The 18,254-nt window shown below is 40.8% G+C and overlaps 2 protein-coding genes across 3 annotated transcripts in view; both read left to right on the forward strand.

The window, feature by feature from the left end:
* Positions 1-5,418: 5,418 nt before the first annotated feature.
* On the forward strand, positions 5,419-6,509 carry LOC122710041 (translation initiation factor IF-2-like). The gene is made up of 2 exons (XM_043927487.1): positions 5,419-5,552; positions 5,705-6,509. Exons 1-2 carry the CDS (start codon positions 5,419-5,421, stop codon positions 6,507-6,509), a joined length of 939 nt encoding a protein of 312 aa, XP_043783422.1.
* GKAP1 (G kinase anchoring protein 1) overlaps positions 5,988-18,254 on the forward strand; it is a 94,819-nt gene continuing 82,552 nt past the window's right edge. The window contains exons 1-2 of one of the 2 annotated variants that reach the window (XM_043927194.1): positions 5,988-6,066; positions 6,503-6,637. The gene's annotated coding sequence lies outside the window, so the exon portion shown is untranslated. The remainder of the gene's footprint in view (positions 6,067-6,502; positions 6,638-18,254) is intronic. The other variant, XM_043927195.1, reaches the window with a different exon arrangement.

Consider the following 18,254-nt stretch of genomic DNA (forward strand, 5'->3'; position numbering starts at 1 on the left):
CTGTACCAGTTGGCTTTCCACCCAGAGGAAGCTTCTAATTCCCTGACAGGATCACAGCACGAATCTGAATTTGGAAAAGAAATTGGTGGGGGTGGGGTAATGGGAATATGTCTCCTAATTCAATATACACAACTTCATTTAATTCTGCTTTTCTAAGGAGTGAGTCACCCCTGCCCTGAGCTCTGCCTGGTATCCAGAGGAGCTCTGAGTCAAACCCTCCAGAAAGCAAACTTCCTGAATGCAGAGTTAAGGCCGCAGAGAGTGGAGATAAGGACTAGGGGTAAGAAGGATCCCACTGTTCTTCACAATAATACATAATACAAAACTTTTATCATACATTCTCATTTTCAGGCCCACTCTACTGCTTTCAGAGGTGGGGGCAGCTCCAGTTTCAGAGCCTTTCCAGGGTCTGGGATGTGAAAAGGTTCACCCTGGCTGGCTCAAACCCCTCCCGAAAGCTTAGGTACTAAATTTCTCAGTTTGGGTAAACTAGTTATCACTCATCCATCTCCTTCCATATTCCTAAGTTTGTTGACATCCTTCTTCAGCAGGGATCTCTTTTCCTGTTTGCTTTGTCTTTATGGGTTTATACCTTTTTTAAAAAAAAATCCCTTCTCTTTCATTTTAATGAGGTATCTGTAGTGAGAAAAGAAAAATGTGTGATAATGAACCACGTTTAACCAGAAGTTTCCTTACCATTAACATCATAGATGTAGTGAACATCTTTTCTAAGTAGGAAAAGTCCAGGTGTGACTATAGGCAGTTCTATAAGACGTAGATATAAGTACAATAATACACCTAAATTTTACTGAGTGCTTAATATGTGCTAAATGGTCCTTGAAAAAAAACATTTTGGCTGTGCTGTACAGTATGCAGGATCCTAGTTCCCTAACCAGGGGTCACATCTGTGCCCCCTGCATTGGAAGCATGGAGTCTTAACCACTGGACCACCAGGGAAGTCCCTAAACCATCTTTTAAATGCTTATTTTATTATATATATATACACATTAATATTTTATCTTCACAATAACCCTGAGATGGATTCTGTGATTCAACACCTAGCAGTCTGACTCTAGAGCACCTATGCTATATAATGTGGTACATCATTTCTAAACTACAGGAAATCTTATTTTCTTTCTTTCTTTCTTTTTTTTTTTTTAATATTTATTCATTTATTTGGCTGCACCAGGTCTTAGCTGCAGCATGTGGGATCTAGTTCCCTGACCAGGGATCGAACCTGGGGCCCCTGCATTGGGAGCTCAGAGTCTTAACCACTGGGCCAGCAGGGAAGTCCCAAGAAATCTTATTTTCAACTTGTCAGGTCTCTAGTCAATCTATACTTATTGGTAACTTAAGCTATAGCTAGGTTTTTCTCATAGATGTTGAGTATTTACAGCACATTATTTGTTGTGGCAAGGCTAGCATCACTTTTGAAGTGTCTATTTGAAGATACATGTTGGAGGTAGAAGAGAGTAATTTATGACAAATTCTAAAGCAGAGTCATTTAAACTGGGAATCCTGGCATGTGTTTGTTTTATAATACAGACAGATGGGCCTTTCCTGTTAAAGAAAGCAGTTACCGTCTGTAATCTGAGGGGTCAAAGAGAAGCAATTACAAATCCCACATTAGTAACACAACACTAAAACGCTTGGGTAAACGAAACATAACTACCAGAGTTTAATATCTTAAAGCACTGATGGCCTTGAACACCCTTACTCAGAGAATTCAGCTCTTCATTCTCTGTAGATTTTAGGACAAGATTCACTATCACTCTCTCCAAGGCCACTCATACTCCAACTCCACTGTTACTTCGCAGATAATTCTTTGCAAGACACAGATATATCTTTCAATCCTTCTGCCTCTCAAGTCCTCGACCTCTCTTGGAATGATCTTTGCCCTCTGCTATCTCAGGTACCCACTCTTATGGTCATTCCCTATGCCTTGTCATTACTTCTAATTTTAATTTCAAGCCAACTACTCTCCAACCCATCTCTTCTTTTTTCAGGTCATTCTCTACAGTACCTAAACTCCAGCAATTCTTCTACCTGATGAGAAACACATTCCACGCACTCTCCCACCTTTTCACAGTTCCCCACTGCTCTCAGTTCTCCACCTTTCCCTCTCAAAGCCTTACTTCTTACCGTGTCTGAAATTGGAATGCCTCCTTTGCATCTACCTTCAACTACCCTTTGCCCATTTCTCCCCATCATACTTGCCTGACCAAATCTCAGGCCTGGGTAATCGGACTGTCTACTCAGTACCTGCACATGAGCAACCAAATCTGGCTGGAGAAAAATGTGTGATCATACTGACTTACTTCATGACTGTAGCCCACCAGGCTCCTCTGTCCATGGAATTCTCCAGGCAAGAATACTGGATTGGTAGCCATTCCCTTCTCCGGGGTATCTTCCTGACCCAGGGATCAACCCTGGGTCTCCTGTACCATAGGCAGATTCTTGTTTTTTTTTTTTTAATTTTTTTTTTTTCATAGGCAGATTCTTTACTGTCTAAGTTACCAGGAGAGCCTTCACTATACTGGCTGATCTCATTATAAATTCATGTGGGCCCTTAGTAGTGCCTGGAAACCTTACCATGTTTCTCTCAATTCCCTCTCCCACACTCACAGACTATATTTCACCTCTCTTCCTCCCCCCTCCCCCACTAACCCCCTCACTACTTTCAGTTAATAACTACACGAACCAAAGTAAGCTAAACTGCTGTAACAAACAAAAATGTTATAGCTCCCACTCAACAGAAATTTGTATCTTGCTCACATAATAATCCAGAGTGGGTATTCCAGGCCAGTGGGCAACTCTCCTTCATCTCTACACCTTCTTTCTTACTGTCTGCCAATCCCAAGGTCTTGTAGTCATCTGCATAATCTAGCTGGCAGGAAGGAAAAAATGAATGAAGGCGGCATAGTGGCCTGGAAGTAGCCCACATCATCTCTGCTCACATTCTAGTAGCAATAACTTCACATTTGACCATACCCAACTGAAAGAAAGCCTGAGAAAAATAGTCTCTGTGCCCAGGAAGAATGAGAGAATAATACACTGTGATGGACAAATAGCAGTCCCCTAAAATGATGTTGTTTCTTATTTCACTGAGAAAATAGAAGCAACTAGAAAAGAACGTCTACTTTGTCCTGCTATCAGATCCACAAGCCTACTTCAGGATGTCCCATACATACGGAGACTGGAGGGATTATATTTCCAGGCTGTTCCCTAAGGGGCAGTGTCCAAGCTTTCAGTTAGAACAACATGGTCATAATGACCACATCACCTAATTACAAGTTCAAACATACCTTCTTTCCTGGTGCTTTTTTGACCTCTTTGGTTTTGGATATTGCGATCAACTCTCCTTCCTGCCCCTGTCTTTGTGAAACTCCAATGTATCTTGGTTTGGTGATTCTGTTTTACTCTGGTTCTCCTCCCACTTCCTCCTCTCCTTTGTTGACTTCTCTATCTAGATGAAATCCCTTCTTTATTTGTTGGCTTTTCTTGTCTAGGTCTGAGCTTCTTAAACTTCAAGGTGATACAATCACTTGGGGTTCCTGTTAAAGACCCGATTCAGCAGGTCTGAGATTCCACCTTTCCAACAAACCTCCTGGTGATGCCAGTGCTGCTGGGCCATTGACCACAAGGTTCTAAAGATGATGTTCTCCAAGATTCTGTCCTTTGTTTTCTTCTCTTCTCTCACATGTTATCACTGCCAGGCTGAACTTCCCAAACTATCTTCTAGTTCAACCCTCTTTCCCTTACTTCAAAACCTTTACATCTAACTTCTTAGTTGTCCACCTCTATTTGACTGACTCAACAACCTTTCAGACCTTTAAATGTCCAAGTCTAAACTAATCTCTTGAATTCCCTTGTGGTTCAGACAGTAAAGTGTTTGCCTACAATGTGGGAGACCTGGGTTCAATCCCTGGGTTGGGAAGATCCCCTGGAGAAGGAAATGGCAACCCACTCCAGTATTCTTGCCTGGAAAACCCCATGGACAGAGGAGCCTGGTAGGCTACAGTTCATAGGATCACAAAGAGTCAGATATGACTGAGCGACTTCACTTTCAAACTGATCTCTCAAAAAGTAGTTCCTGTTCCTACTGATAATTGTCTTTTTTCTATCTTCTATAATTATCTCCAAACTCAAACTCTCCAATACCTTTTATTTTTCTCTTCCTCCTTCATGCATGTTATGCTATCCTCTCTTACTGGAAAACCAACGACTCAGTTGCCAAATTCTGTAGATTCTGCTTCCACATTACCTTTCAGCCAAACTCTTTAAAATTTCTCCTGCCTTTACCTTTTAGTCCAGATTTATCAATACCTTTTACCTGGCCTATTGCAAGTTTATCTGACCATTTTCCCACCTCTAATTTCTGTATCCAGTTACAAAGAGGTGAAAGAAAAGCAAAGCTTTTAAACCTCCAATTTTTTATTTTTTATCTTTAACTTATTTTGTATTGGGGTATAGCCAATTAACAATGTTGTGATACTTTCAGGTAAAGAAGGAAGGGATTCAGCCATACATATACATGGATCCACTCTTTCCCAAACCCAGCTCCCCTCCAGGCTGTCAGGTAACATCGAGTAGTTTCATGTGCTACACCGTAGGTCCCTGTTGTAAACCTCCAATCTTTTAAACCACGAAAACTAATGTTTTAAATACAAATTCTTCCACTTAGCATTCCAGGCCCCATTCTCCTCGCTGTCTGCCACTTCTCAACATGCCCTAGGGTGTTACCATTTGCTTTTCCTTAACACGACTTTCACCGATTCGCCTTCATACCTGTTCTCATGTTATCTCATCCCTATCTCCTTCAAGGTCAATCCCAAACGCCTTCTCCTCCTTACTGCCTTTCTTTCCTCATTCCCCGGACTGGTCTGAGAAGTTTCCTGATATTCTGCAGTACTCTATTTTTAACGTGGCACCTCTCATGATTTATCTTTTATTATAACTGTTTTATCCCTTATTCTGAAGGCAAAGTAACATCTTCAATTTCCCTCAGTAACCCTGCAGCGTCTTACCTATGGGGGCGTCTACTATTAGTTGAAATCAAAGTGATTTAGGAAGATAATGTGATGCAACGGTAAGCAGCAGAGAATCCGAAGTCAGGACAGTTGGGTTCCTGCTCTGCCATTTATTAGACGTGAGGCTTTGGCTAAGTCGCTTAACTTGGCTTGGGCAACGGGAATCCTACTACTTGATGGAACACTAAGGGAGAGAACTCTACAGAGAACTAACTAATCGATGTTCGTTATTTTCCTTGCAGAGAGCTGGTGCAGCCTTTCTATTCAAATCTTGTTTGCAGGACCACTCCTACTTAACCAACCGGAGGTCGGGCCCCCAAACGGCTAGGAATTCGGGCCCCCACGTTCCCCGGGCCTCTTTCCACGGCAGGGCTCTCTGTTCTCCGCGATGCAGGTGAAGCCGCCGACCTGCGGGGGAATGGCCTGGAGTCCTATTCTCTCGGGAGACCTCCCTCCTCCCACTCACTCCGGGAAAGCTCTCCCCTTCCCGGTAACCCAGAAGACCGCGGCGCCGCCGCCTACGTGAGACGTTTGGACCCTGCCCGGCCCCCGTAGCTCCCCTTCTCCAGCAGGTGGTTCTGGTCCTTTCCCCCAACTCTGGGCGCTCACGTCACCGGCGAACCTCTACCCACGCGCCAGCGCCGCAACCAACCGAGAAAATAAACAAACCCCAGCGCGCGGCGGCGGGCGCGCCAGGCCCCTCCCCCGCCCCGCCCCGCGGCTCTCACACCGCCCCCTCAGCCGGGACTTCCCTCCCGCCCTCGGCTCACGGCCGCGCTCTCTCCGCCCCTCACTGCGGCCCGCAGCCGCGCTCCCCGCCGCGGTCCGCCCGGCCCGACGCCCGTTAGTGCCCGGCGCCCGCTCGCGGCGCCGCCGCGCGACCCCTGCCCGGTGCGAGCCCGCCCTGCCCCCCGACACTTGACCCAGCGCAGTCCCAACGCCCAGTGCGGCCGCCCCGGGAGCCGCGGAGCGGCGGCGGCGGCGGCGGCGGGGGGAGGAGGGAGAGGAGGGCCGAGCCGGCGGCCGGGGAGGCCCGGTGAGTACGCGGAGGGCGGGCCGCCTCGCGGGGGGTTAGCTCCGGCGCCCCTGAGGCAGTGGTGGCTGCCCGGCCGCGCCACTCAGGGCGCCCGGGCTCGGCAGTTGGGGACTCGGCCTGAGGCGACGGGCCCCGCTGGCCGGAGCCACTGGGCAGAGTGCGCGGGAGGGCCGCTCCTCAGGAAGGCCCTCGGCGCCCAGCTCGGGGGCGGCGGAGAGGGACCCGCGCCGACCCCAGGCCCGGGCGCACCGGCGGTGCCTGCGCCTCCCGAGATCCCGCGGGGGCCGGGCCAGGGGGCGACCGCGGTCGCGGGGCCGCCGAGTGACAGGTGCCGCCGCCCCCTCCCCGCCGCGGGCATCGCTCTCTCTCCCGGGAAGCCAGGCGCTCGGAAATTTCTGGAGCAACTAACCCGACTCGCTCTTTTTCTCCGTTGCAGGTTTTGAAACCGCTTCTTTGCCAGAGTTCGGTCTCTCCCAGCCCTGTTTCTTTCTCGTGTGTACTTTGCGCGAGTAAGTTTGGGAGCATCGGTTAACAGCCTATGGGTGATATTTGGCTTTCGTTCGTGCATGAGGTATAGTGAATTACTTCTTGAATAAAGTGCTCCTCCTCCTCCCGCTGGCTATTGAAAAAAGAGAAGGGTTTTGAATTTTTTTTTTTTTTTGGCAGTTATTGTTTGTAATAAGCAGTCTTCCAGAAATTTTGTCATCTCTAACACTTAGGGATCTTGGTCGATATTGAACAGTAAAGTAAAATGGCTTATTAAAAAAGTAAAAATGGCTTATTAAGTTGTATTTTCTCTCCACCTTCTTTTAGATTTTTCATTTTTAACTTTAGCTAGAGTCTCCAATTGAGTAAGTGCTATGGCTTTCATTAGACGCACTAATGAGAAAAATCGTCTTTCCTCTTCTGGACAGCCACTGAAATATTCGCTACACTTTTCATCATTGTCTGCTTCTTTACATAGTAAACGTGCTTGTAAGTGTAACCTGAATCGTCAGTTCGGTAAATTTGACTTGCTAGCTATAAGAATATTAAACTTGGTGGCAATTAAAAATATAAAAAATCTGTAGAAATACAGATTTTTTTTCAACAAGTTCATAACACATAAGTTTGCATTAGTCATCCTGATTAACGGAAGATGATGTCATACTTGTTAACAACACACTTAGCTATAAGATATCAATAAGGTGGAAGAGTGAAGAATTCAGAAGTTAAACAGGAAGAGATCATTGGGACTAATGAAGATACGTGTGCTTTATTCATGGGAGAATCCCTTAGTTCCTCACTCAGTACCTGCTTGTACTGTTTGCTTAGGTTTTTCAATCCACACAAATTTAGATGCTGCAGGTTAGAGATGGGAGACAGTATTGAACTATGAAGGAAAAAAATGTATGTATTAAGTTCGTTGATAGCAAAGTTTGGGTATGTTCCTGGCACTTACTGGTTGTGAACCTTAGTTTATAAGACGCCAAAGTGAAAGATATTGTGTAGTTGTGTTATTTGAGGAACAACATGAAAAAAATACAATGAAATTTTCACCAGATATTAAGTCACTCATACGCAGTGCCATTTCATTTTATGGCTTTTGTTTTTTAAAATCTAAGCTACTTTTCAGTGAGACCACACTGTATTCATTTCTTTTTTCACCAGGCTTACTGGTTGATTATGTTAGTGGAAGATCACTATTGTTTTTATAAAAAGGGATATATTTGGTGGTTCTTGATTGAGGAGCTTATACATATGTCAGTTGTCAAGTGCCCTAATTATGGTTCCCTGGACTGAGGGATGGCTACTGCTACCATCTTTCTTGACCCTAGGATGATCATAGTCGAGAAGAATGATATCATAGTGGCACTTTTTCTCAGAACTTTGGTAGAGGAACCCAAGAGGCTCAGGCATTTATAAAACCTGCTTCTTGCAGTTTAGGCTATTCATTTAGTAAATGTATTTACTTAACCTCCTGATGTATTCTAGTTCTTTTAAATTAATGTTTTAAAACCAGTTCTGTTTCCTAAACAAATATACCTTCTAAATGATATTAGTTGTGGTGATGATGAGTTAGTAGAATGGCACTTAACAATGAAGCAACTTTGAACTGCTAATAACCACTATTAACTCACTTTTGCATTTTGGGAATTGAGGATTATCTCTAGTGCACTTTGTGTTTTGCTACATTCTATTTTAGAGCAGGTCTTTGAATGAGTAGATAGTTGTGTACTTGGGGAATATAAATGTTTTTTAAAAAACCAAATTCAATAAATGTATCTTTTGTGTGCCAGGTCCTGTGATTTTGTTGGGGGTGGAAAGAAGAGGCCCTTGCCTTTCAGGATGTTGAAATCAGGATTATAAAGAGCTGGGCACAATAGTAAACATAATTTTAATTAAATCTGTCCAGTAATAAAAGTAAATATAAAGTACAGAAATATTGCAGAGGAGGAAATGATTAAACAGGCAGGTTAGAAGAAGCATTTTAGAGATGCTAGCACCTGATCAAGATTTTGAGGAACAAGTACTGGGTAGGCCAAAAAGTTCCTTTAGCTTTTTCTGTAAGATCTTATGGAAAAACCACAAAAAAAACACTTTGTGGCCAACCCAATACAGGTTGTAAGTGGAAGAGATATAGGACATTTTAGGCAAAAGGCATAGTAAAAGCTATAAGCAAGTAAAAGTAAATGTGTGGTCAGGAAGTTTTAAGTAGTTTTTTTGTTTGTTTATTTGTGGCTATGCTGGGCCTTCACTGTTGTGCACAGGCTTTCTCTGGTTGTGGTGAGCGCCGGCTACTCCTAGTTGCAGTGCAGAGGCTTCCCATTGTGGTGGCTTGTTTTGTCGTGGCACACGGGCTCTAGGTGCTCCGGCTCAGCAGTTGTGGTGCGCGGGCTTAGCTGCTGTGTGGCATGCGGAATCTTCCCAGGCCGGGGATTGAACCTGTGTGTCCTGTGTTAGCAGATTCTTATCTACTGTGCCACCAAGGAAGTCCTAAGTAATTGTTTTGGTGGAGTACAATGTCTGAGGAAGGACAGTTGCTTTTGAAAATCCTAACATATGTTCTAATATTAAGTAATTTCTTTTCTAGTACTGAGTATAAAGTGGAGACTTTCCTGTAATTTGATATTACTTACTAATGGTGTTCATTAAGAAAGTATAAAATATTGCACTTCATATGATGAGTTGCCTGCATGTTTATATTTGTAAACTTATTGTGCATTTGTTTTTAAGTTATCTTGTGAACTTTTGTCTTCCTTCAACTACTTAAATTAACCTTTAAATTATTTTTAAAAAAAAGACTTAGCAGGAAGAGGGATAAACAGAAAATGATATTACATTTCTGGACCAAAAAAACTGATTGGTGTAGTATTTTAGTAATGTGTATCTGTTTAACATAGAACACTAGCCATTACAGTCATAGACTGACCAATGTAAGTAACTTAGTGGATGTCCACTATATTTTTGTTTTGTGTACCTTAATTATCTCCATGTTATTTAGGTGTATGTATATAAATGTCTGAGCATTTGAGTACCTGTATTTTAAAGACCATGTGATAAAGAAAGAACGGGAAAATGGAGGAGGGAGAAGAGCTCCATTTGCATCTGTTTACCTAAGTATCTCTTTGATATGACTATAGGTGGAGATGCAGAAGTGTAGGACACAAGATCTCTAACCCTACCCTTACAAGAATATTGACCCTAGCCCTTTCCCTGAAATAGTATCTTTAAAAGTTTAATGTTTTTGTGGTCTGCTTATTTGTCTCTTTTTCTCTTTAAGATTTTTTAAAAGTAGTTTCAAATGAATTCCTGGATTATATGACTTTTCTTTTTTGTAAATTCAGAAAAATTTGTTAATGACGGCAGTGTTCTCTTAAAAACATGCAATACAATCAGTCTTTAACAATTGCTTTCTGTCATTTGTCTTCTCAGTCACTAACATAAGGGACCTGAGTCATGTCATTGTTAATTCTGACCTGTAGTTGCCCTTTCTAAGTTTTGACACAGGGCAGAAAAATCAATATTGCATTGATTATATTATGTTTTCTTTTTTGATTTTGGGTATAGATAGCCATTTTCCCTTTTCAAGATGAGATTTTTTTTTTTTCTTCTTACAGAAGGTCATTATAGACTATTTGGGGAAATAATGAAAACTATAGAAGGGAAGATAGGCATCATGGGTAGCCCCATACATCTCATTCTTTTTGGTATGTAAACAAATAGCATGTTTACAAACTGGGGATTATTTTTATTCCCTTCTTTCATTTAAAGTTTACATTTCACTCCTCTTCCCACTTGTGAAGTGTTGGTTAGTGTATGGTATATACATTTTTGATATATAGATTCCTCTCATGACTAATGAGGGAGTTGATGTGTTGTCTATCACTTTTTTTTTAAAAGTAGAACATATGATATAGTTGATGAGCCCTTCCAGTTGTCCCATCTCTCTACTCCCTCAGCTGCTAAGTAGAGCTATTTTTTGCCTTTAATTTTACTATTATATAAAGTCTAGTACAGGTGACTACCACTCTTCTATTCTTCTGACTAGACAAGGGATCATTGCTGGTGAACATTTCCCCCTTTCCATCTACCTTTCATTAGTTCAGCACATGGATTGCTAAGGTGTAGCATAGGTAGCTGCCTCATCAGAAAAAGTTATTTTGAGTGTTTATCACTAATTCTTTTCTCAGTTAACACAATGTATTCTATTGCTTTCTTTTCACTTTTATTATTCTCATTCATTCAGGAAACATTGGTTGCTTGTCACGTGTGTCCACTATTTAAGACATAGTCACTACTGTGATTCTTGGGTTTCAGGTAGATTGGTGTTTTCCTTATGCAGTATGTTAGATAAAATCTTTAGGTCTTTGACTCTTTCCAGTGGCTCAACCGCAAATTCTCAAGGCCAAAAACTTTTTTTCTTTTCATTTCAAAGAAAAAAAATTTCTGTGAGCTTTTAAGAGATGTTTAGAATGTCTGTGAACATTTCACTCATGCAGGACAATCCAGATATGAAATTCAGTTTTGGTATCAGTCCTAAATTGGAGAGGAAGTATATTTGTGTAAGCTGTTGGTGATGATAAGGTTAGATAATATTGCAGTGACAACCTGAAAAGCTCAGCAGCTTAATGCAGCAAAGTTGCTTTCCTTCTCAAGCTACATATCCATTACAGGTTAATAAGGAGATTTTTTTCATTGTAGTTTCAGACTCCATCAGACTTGACTGATGGAGACTTCTTCTCAGTATATGCTTCTGCAATAACAGAAGCAGAGGAAAAGCATGGCTCACCATGCTCTGGCTTTTAAAGCTTACATTTCACTGGTAAGTCACACTGGCCATGTCTGCATTCAACATGAGAGTGATACATAATTCTTTTTCAGGGAGGGGCAGTGAATATTTTTGAATAGCTATCATATGCAATTTATAGTTGCAACAGTTAAAATTAAATACAGTAGTTGTAGAACAACTGTGTAGGATTAGTGTGCCTAAAGTGGTCAGAACTACTAAAACTTAACAGGATTTTAACATGGCATGTTGAAGTGGAAGCAGAATTAATGTTTTCCATAATATTTTTGAGTCTGAAAATTTCTTTTCATTTTGTAGTATTTTCTCCCTTTTAATAACTTACAAAGCCTTAATTCTCATGTTTGTGGGAAAGAGTTAAGCCTCAAAATATGTCTTAATTTTATCGGTGTAATGTCATCTCTGTATGTTGTGGTATTTTATCTTAATTCATTTATTTTTCGGCATAGGAACAATAGGTATTAATATATTATAATAAAAATACTTTGATTTTGTAACTATTAGATGGCATCTTCAAATATCAGCTCTTCTTTGGTTTTCCCTCATTGTTGAGCAAAAAACTGAAAAATTTCTAAATAATTTTCTGGATTGTTAGGTCAAGATAGAACATTGAATATATGCTTCTCATTTTTGTTTCCTCCTGGGGGGTGAAAACATGATAACCATAGTGTGTGGTTAGCTTTCAAAATGTACCTTAATGATCCTTACCTCCTGGTATTCACACTTTTAAACAGTCTCCTTCTGCAGTGTATAAATAGGGTGTCCTGGGTAAGCAGTAGGATATTGTGGAAATAACAGTAGCTCGTTTAGGTGTGAGCACTGTGGCTCAAGGCAGACATGATAAAACTATAAAGAAAAACAAAGGAATAAGTAACACACAAATCAGGATAATAAATTATCTTTGAACAGGTTGGGTGTTAGGGGGATGCTACTGGGGAGAACCATAGGTTGGGTTAACATTTCATTAATCTCAGTGCTGGGTACTTGGAGTGTTCCTTTAGTTTTTTAAACTTAATATTTTATTCAGTTTTGTATTCAATACATTTCAAAGTAAAACATTTATGAATTTCACAATTAAGAAGATCTGTTTCTTTTGAACTGAGAATACTTAAGTCTTCTAGTAGTTACAAGGCTTCTTAGAACCTGCAGAGTGTAAGCAAATCTAATTTCTGGTCCTGACTTTGACAGTAACTTGCAGAATGGCTTAACCAGTCTAATTACCAGTTGTCTCATCTGTAAAGCCAAAGGATTTGGGTTAGATATTACTAGAGGACCTTTTTAAAAACAATTTTTATTGTATAGTTGATTTACAGTCTTGTGTTAGTTTCTAGTGTAAATAAAATGATTCAACTTTATATATATATTCTTTTATTAGAGGACCTTTGATATCATGAGTTTAAAAATTTCTTTAAAAGCTGAAAGATACCAATAAGGGATTAATTTCTAAAATATATAAAGAGCTCATACAGCTTGATATCAAAAAGACAACCCAATCAGAAAATAGGCAGAAGACCTAAATGGACATTTCTTCAAAGACAACATACAGACGGCCTACAGGCACATGAAAAGATGTTCATTATGCCCAGTTATTAGGGAAATGCAGATCAAAACTGCAATGAGGTATCATCTCACACCAGTCAGAATGACTGTTATTTTAAAAAAATCTACACATAAATGCTGAAGAAGGTGTGGAGAAAAAGAACCCTTTTATACTGTTGGTGGGAATATGAATTGGTGCAACCACTGTGGAGAACAGTACGGAGGCTCCTTAAAAAACTAAAAACAGAGTTACTACTATATGATCCAGCAATCCCACTCCTGGGCGTTTACCCAGAGAAAACTTTAATTCAAAAAGATATGTGTACCCCAGTGTTAATTTGTTGTTGTGTTCAGTTGCTGAGTCATGTCTGATTCTTTGCAACCCCATGGACTGCAGCAAGCCAGGCTCCTTTGTCTTCCACTGTCTTGCAGAGTTTGCTCAAACGCATGTCCATTGAGTCAGTGATGCTGTCTAACCATATCATCCTCTGCCACCCCCTTCCCCTTTTGCCTTCAGTCTTTCCCAGCATCAGGGTTTTTCCAGTGAGTCAGCTCTTCACATTGGGTGGCCACAGTATTGGAGTTTCAGCTTCAGCAGGAGTCTTTCAAAGGAATATTCAGGGTTGGTATCCTTTAGGATTGACTGATTTGATCTCCTTGCTGTCCAAGGGACTCTCAAGAGTCTTCGCCAGCACCACAATTCAAACGTATCAATTCTTTGGCACTCAACCTTCTTTATGATCCAGTCTCACATCCATACGTGACTATTGGAAAAACCATATCTTTGATGAGACAGTCTTTTGTCAGCAAAGTGGTGTCTGTTTTTTTAATACACTGTGTAGATTTGTCATAGCTTTCCTTCCAAGTAGCAAGCGTCTTTTAATTTCATGGCTGCAGTCACTGTCCACAGTGATTTGGGAGCCCAAGAAAATAAAATCTGTCACTACTACAAGTTTTTCTGCTTCTGTTTGCCATGAAGTGATGAGACTGGATTTCATGATCTTAGTTTTTTGAATGTAGAGTTTCAAGTCACCTTTTTCACTCTCCTCTTTCACTCTCGTAAGGAGGCTCTTTAATTCCTCTTCATTTTCTTCCATTAGAGTGGTATCATCTGCATATGTGAGTTTGTTGATATTTCTCCCGGCAATCTTGATTCCAGCTTCTGATTCATCCAGCCTGTCATATCACATGATGTACTTCACATATAAGTTAAATAAGCAGGATGACAACATACAGCCTTGTACTCCTTTCCCAATTTGGAACCAGTCAGCTTTTTCCATGGCTGGTTCTAACTGTTTCTTCTTGATGTGTATATAGGTTTCTCAGGAGTCAAGTAAGTAGTCTTGTATTCTCATCTCTTAAAGAATTTTCCACAGTTTGTTGTGATCCACACAGTTAAAGGCTTTAGTGTAGTTAGTGAAGCAAAGGCAGATGTTTTCCTGGAATTCTCTTACATTTTCTATGATCCATCAGATCTTGGCAATTTGATCTCTGGCTCCTCTGCCTTTTTTAAATCCAGCTTGAACATCTGGAAGTTCTTGGTTCATGTACTGTTGAAGCCTGGCTTGGAGAATTTTGAGCATTACTTTGCTACCATGTGAAATGAGTGCAACTGTGTGGTAGTTTGAACATTCTTTGGCACTGCCTTTCTTTGGGATTGGAATGAAAACTGACCTTTTCCAGTCCTGTGGCCACTGCTGAGTTTTCCAAATTTTCTGGCATATTGAGTGTAGCACTTTCATAGCATCATCTTTTAGGATTTGAAAAGGTTCAGGTGGAATTCCATCACCTCCACTAGCTTTGTTGGTTGTGATGCTTCCTAATGCCCACTTGACCTCACACTCCAAAATGTCTAGCTCTGGGTGAGTGATCACACCGTTGTGGTTATTTGGCTCATGAAGATCTTTTTTGTATAGTTCTTCTGTGTATTCTTGCCACTTTTTAATATCTTCTGCTTCTGTTAGGTCCATACCATTTCTGTCCTTTATTGTGCCTATCTTGGCATGAAATGTTCCCTTGATATATTCAATTTTCTTGAAGAGAAAGAAGGGATTTTCTTGATATCTCTTTCCCTTCTATTGTTTTCCTGTTTCTTTGCATTGTTCACTTAGGACGGTCTTCTTACCTTTCCTTGTTGTTCTCTATAACTCTGCATTCATTTGGATATCTTCCCCTTTCTCCCTTGCTTTTTGCTTCTCCTCTTTCCTCAGTCATTGTAAGGCCTCCTGAGACAACCACCCTACCTTCGTGCATTTCTTTTTGTTTGGGATGGTTTTGGTCACTGCTTCCTGAACCTCTGTCCATTGTTCTTCAGTCACTTTCTCTACCAAATCTAATTCCTTGAGTCTGTTCATCACCTCCATTGTATCATTATAAGGGATTTGATTTAGGTCATACTTGAATGGTCTGGTGGTTTTCCCTACTTTCTTCATTTTAAGCCTGAAATTTGATCTGAGCCACAGCCAGCTCCAGGTCTTGTTTTCACTGACTGTATAGAGCTTTTCCATCTTTGGCTGCAAAGAAAACATAATCAGTCTGTTTTTCATTATTTACTATCTGGTGATGTCCATGTGAAGAGACATCCCTTGGGTTGGAAAAGGGGGGTTGCTGTGACCAGCATGTTCTCTTAACAAAACTGTTAGCCTTTGCCCTGCTTCATTTTGTACTCCAAGACCAAACTTGACTGTTATTCTGGGCATCTGTTGACTTCCTACTTTTGCCTTCTGATCCCAATGATGAAAAGGACATCTTTCATCTTTTTTGGTGTTAATTCTAGAAGATCTTGTAGGTCTTCATAGAACTGGTCAACTTCAACTTCTTTGGCATCAGTGATTGGGGCATAGACTTGGATTACTGTGATGTTGAATGGTTTGCCTTGGAAATGATTTGAGATCGCTCTGTCATTTTTAAGGTTGCACCCAAGTACTGCATTTCAGATTCTTTTGTTGATGATGAGAAATACTCCTTTTCTTCTAAGGAATTCTTGCCCACAGTAGTAGATGTAGTGGTTATCTGAATTAAATTTGCCCATTCCCATCCATTTTAGTTCACTGATTTCCTAAGATGTCGATGTTCACTCTTGCCATCTCCTGCTTGACCATGTCCAATTTACCTTTATTCATGGCCCTAACATTCCAGGTTCCTATGCAGTGGTGTTCTTTACAGTGTCAGACTTTACTTTCATCACCAGATTCGTCCACAACTGAGCATTGTTTCCACTGTGACCCAGCTGCTTCATTCTTTCTGGAGCTGTTAGTAATTTGCCCTCCACTCTTCCCCAGTAGTGTATTGGATACTTTCTGGCCTACGGGGCTCATCTTCTGGTGTCACATATTTTTGCCTTTTCATACTGTTAATGGGCTTCTTGAGTCAGTAATGATTTGCCATATCCTCCTCCAGTGGACCACATTTTGTCAGAACTCTTCACTATGACCCTTCCGTCTCGGGCAGCCCTGCACAGCATGGCTCGTAGCTTCATTGAGTTATACGAGCCCCTGTGCCATGACAGAGCTGTAATCCATGAAGGCACTCGGTTTTCATAGCAGCCTTGTTTACAGATTGAATATAGTTCCCTCTGCTATACAGTAGGTGCTTTTATATATCATAGTGTGAATATGTTAATCCCAAACTAATTTAATCTTCCCCTCACCCCTTCTATCACCTGTGGTAAGTATGAGTTCATTTTCTATGTCTATGAGTCTATTTCTGTTTTGTAAATAAATTCATTTGTATTATTTTATTTTTTTAGATTCCACATATAAGTGATATTATATGATATTTGTCTTTGTCATGTTTACTTCACTTAATATGATCATATGTAGGTCCGTGTTGTTACAAGTGTCATTATTTCATTCTTTTTTATGGATGAGTATTATTCCATTGTGTTTGTATATCACAAACAGATGACTTGGATTACACAAGTCTATACACACACATGCATCCTCTTTATCCATTCATCTCTTGATGGCCATTTAGCTTGTTTCCATGTCTTGGCTATTGTTAATAGCGCTGCTGTGAACATTGGGCACTGTTTACAATATTTCCCAGGCAAGAAAACTGGAGTGGGTTGCCATTTCCTTCTCCAGGGGATCTTCCTGACATGGGGATTGGACCAGCATCTCCTGCATTGGCAGGTGGATTCTTTAGCACTGAGCCACCAGGAAGCCCCATAAATAATATGTATATATATATTTAAATAATTGAGTAAAAATATATACATGTATATAAATAACTGAGTCATTTCCCTGTACACTTGAAATTAACACAGCATTGTAAATTAGCTACAATAAAAGAAAAAAAACTGAAAGACATAGGGTGCACTGAGATTAGTTAACTAAAAGATAACGGTAGAAGGTGATTTTGAAAAGTTTCCTTTGGTTGAGAGAATTTAAGTTCTCTTTTTTTAACTATTGAGGTAACATGTATATTATTTTTACATAAAAACATTTTTACACGTATATTATAAAAACAATATATGCTATTAATTTTGTAATAGAATGTTTTTATATTATATATAATTTATATATTATATAGTTTTTCTTAGATATAATTTTTATATATATAATAATTTTTGTTACAATAGTCATGCTTTAGGGACATTTATATAGAAGAAAATTTTATGAACTTAATCATTGTAGTTACTGTTTCCAGTATTCTTCTGTCTATTGTGAAGAGCCACATTTCTATCTGGGATGATTTTCCCTGTAACTTAAAGAACCTCCTTCAGTAATTCTTGATGTGTGGTTCTGCTGGTTATGAATATTTTCAGGTTTTGCATGTGTGGTGGTGGCATTGGTTTAATCGCTAAGTTGTGTCTGACTGATTCTTGCGACCCCATGGACTGTAGCCTGCCAAGCTCCTCTGTCCATGGGATTTCCCAGGCAAGATACTGGAGTGGGTTGCCATTTCCTTCTCCAGGGTAAGTTCTCTATTTTGCCATCACTCTAGAATCAAACTTAAGGCGGAATTTGTATATAAGAATGTTCTTCCTTTCCTACTCCTTTTTCCCTGTCTTCAAAGTTAAGGATAAGCATGTAGTAGGGCCAGTGGTGGGAGAAGGAAATGACAGCCCACTCTAGTCCTCTTGCCTGGAGAATCCCATGGATGGAGGAGCCTGGTGGGCTGCAGTCCATGGGATCACTCAGGGTCAGATATGACTGAGCGACTTCACTTTCACTTTTCACTTTCATGCATTGGAGAGGGAAATGGCAACCCACTCCAGTGTTCTTGCCTGGAGAATCTCAGGGACGGGGGAGCCTGGTGGGCTGCCGTCTATGGGGTTGCACAGAGTCAGACACAACTGATGCGACTTAGCAGCAGCAGCAGGACCAGTGGTCTCTAGTGCAGTGAAATGATATATGTA

Source organism: Cervus elaphus, chromosome 16 (assembly GCF_910594005.1).
Source record: "Cervus elaphus chromosome 16, mCerEla1.1, whole genome shotgun sequence".
In the NCBI taxonomy this organism is placed as follows: domain Eukaryota; kingdom Metazoa; phylum Chordata; class Mammalia; order Artiodactyla; family Cervidae; genus Cervus; species Cervus elaphus.

Coding starts and splice junctions, on each gene's coding strand:
- LOC122710041 (XM_043927487.1), top strand. CDS start 5,419: ATGCAGGTGAAGCCGCCGACCTGCGGGGGAATGGCCTGGAGTCCTATT. Junction 5,553..5,704: donor ACCGCGGCGCCGCCGCCTAC/GTGAGACGTTTG, acceptor AACAAACCCCAG/CGCGCGGCGGCGGGCGCGCC.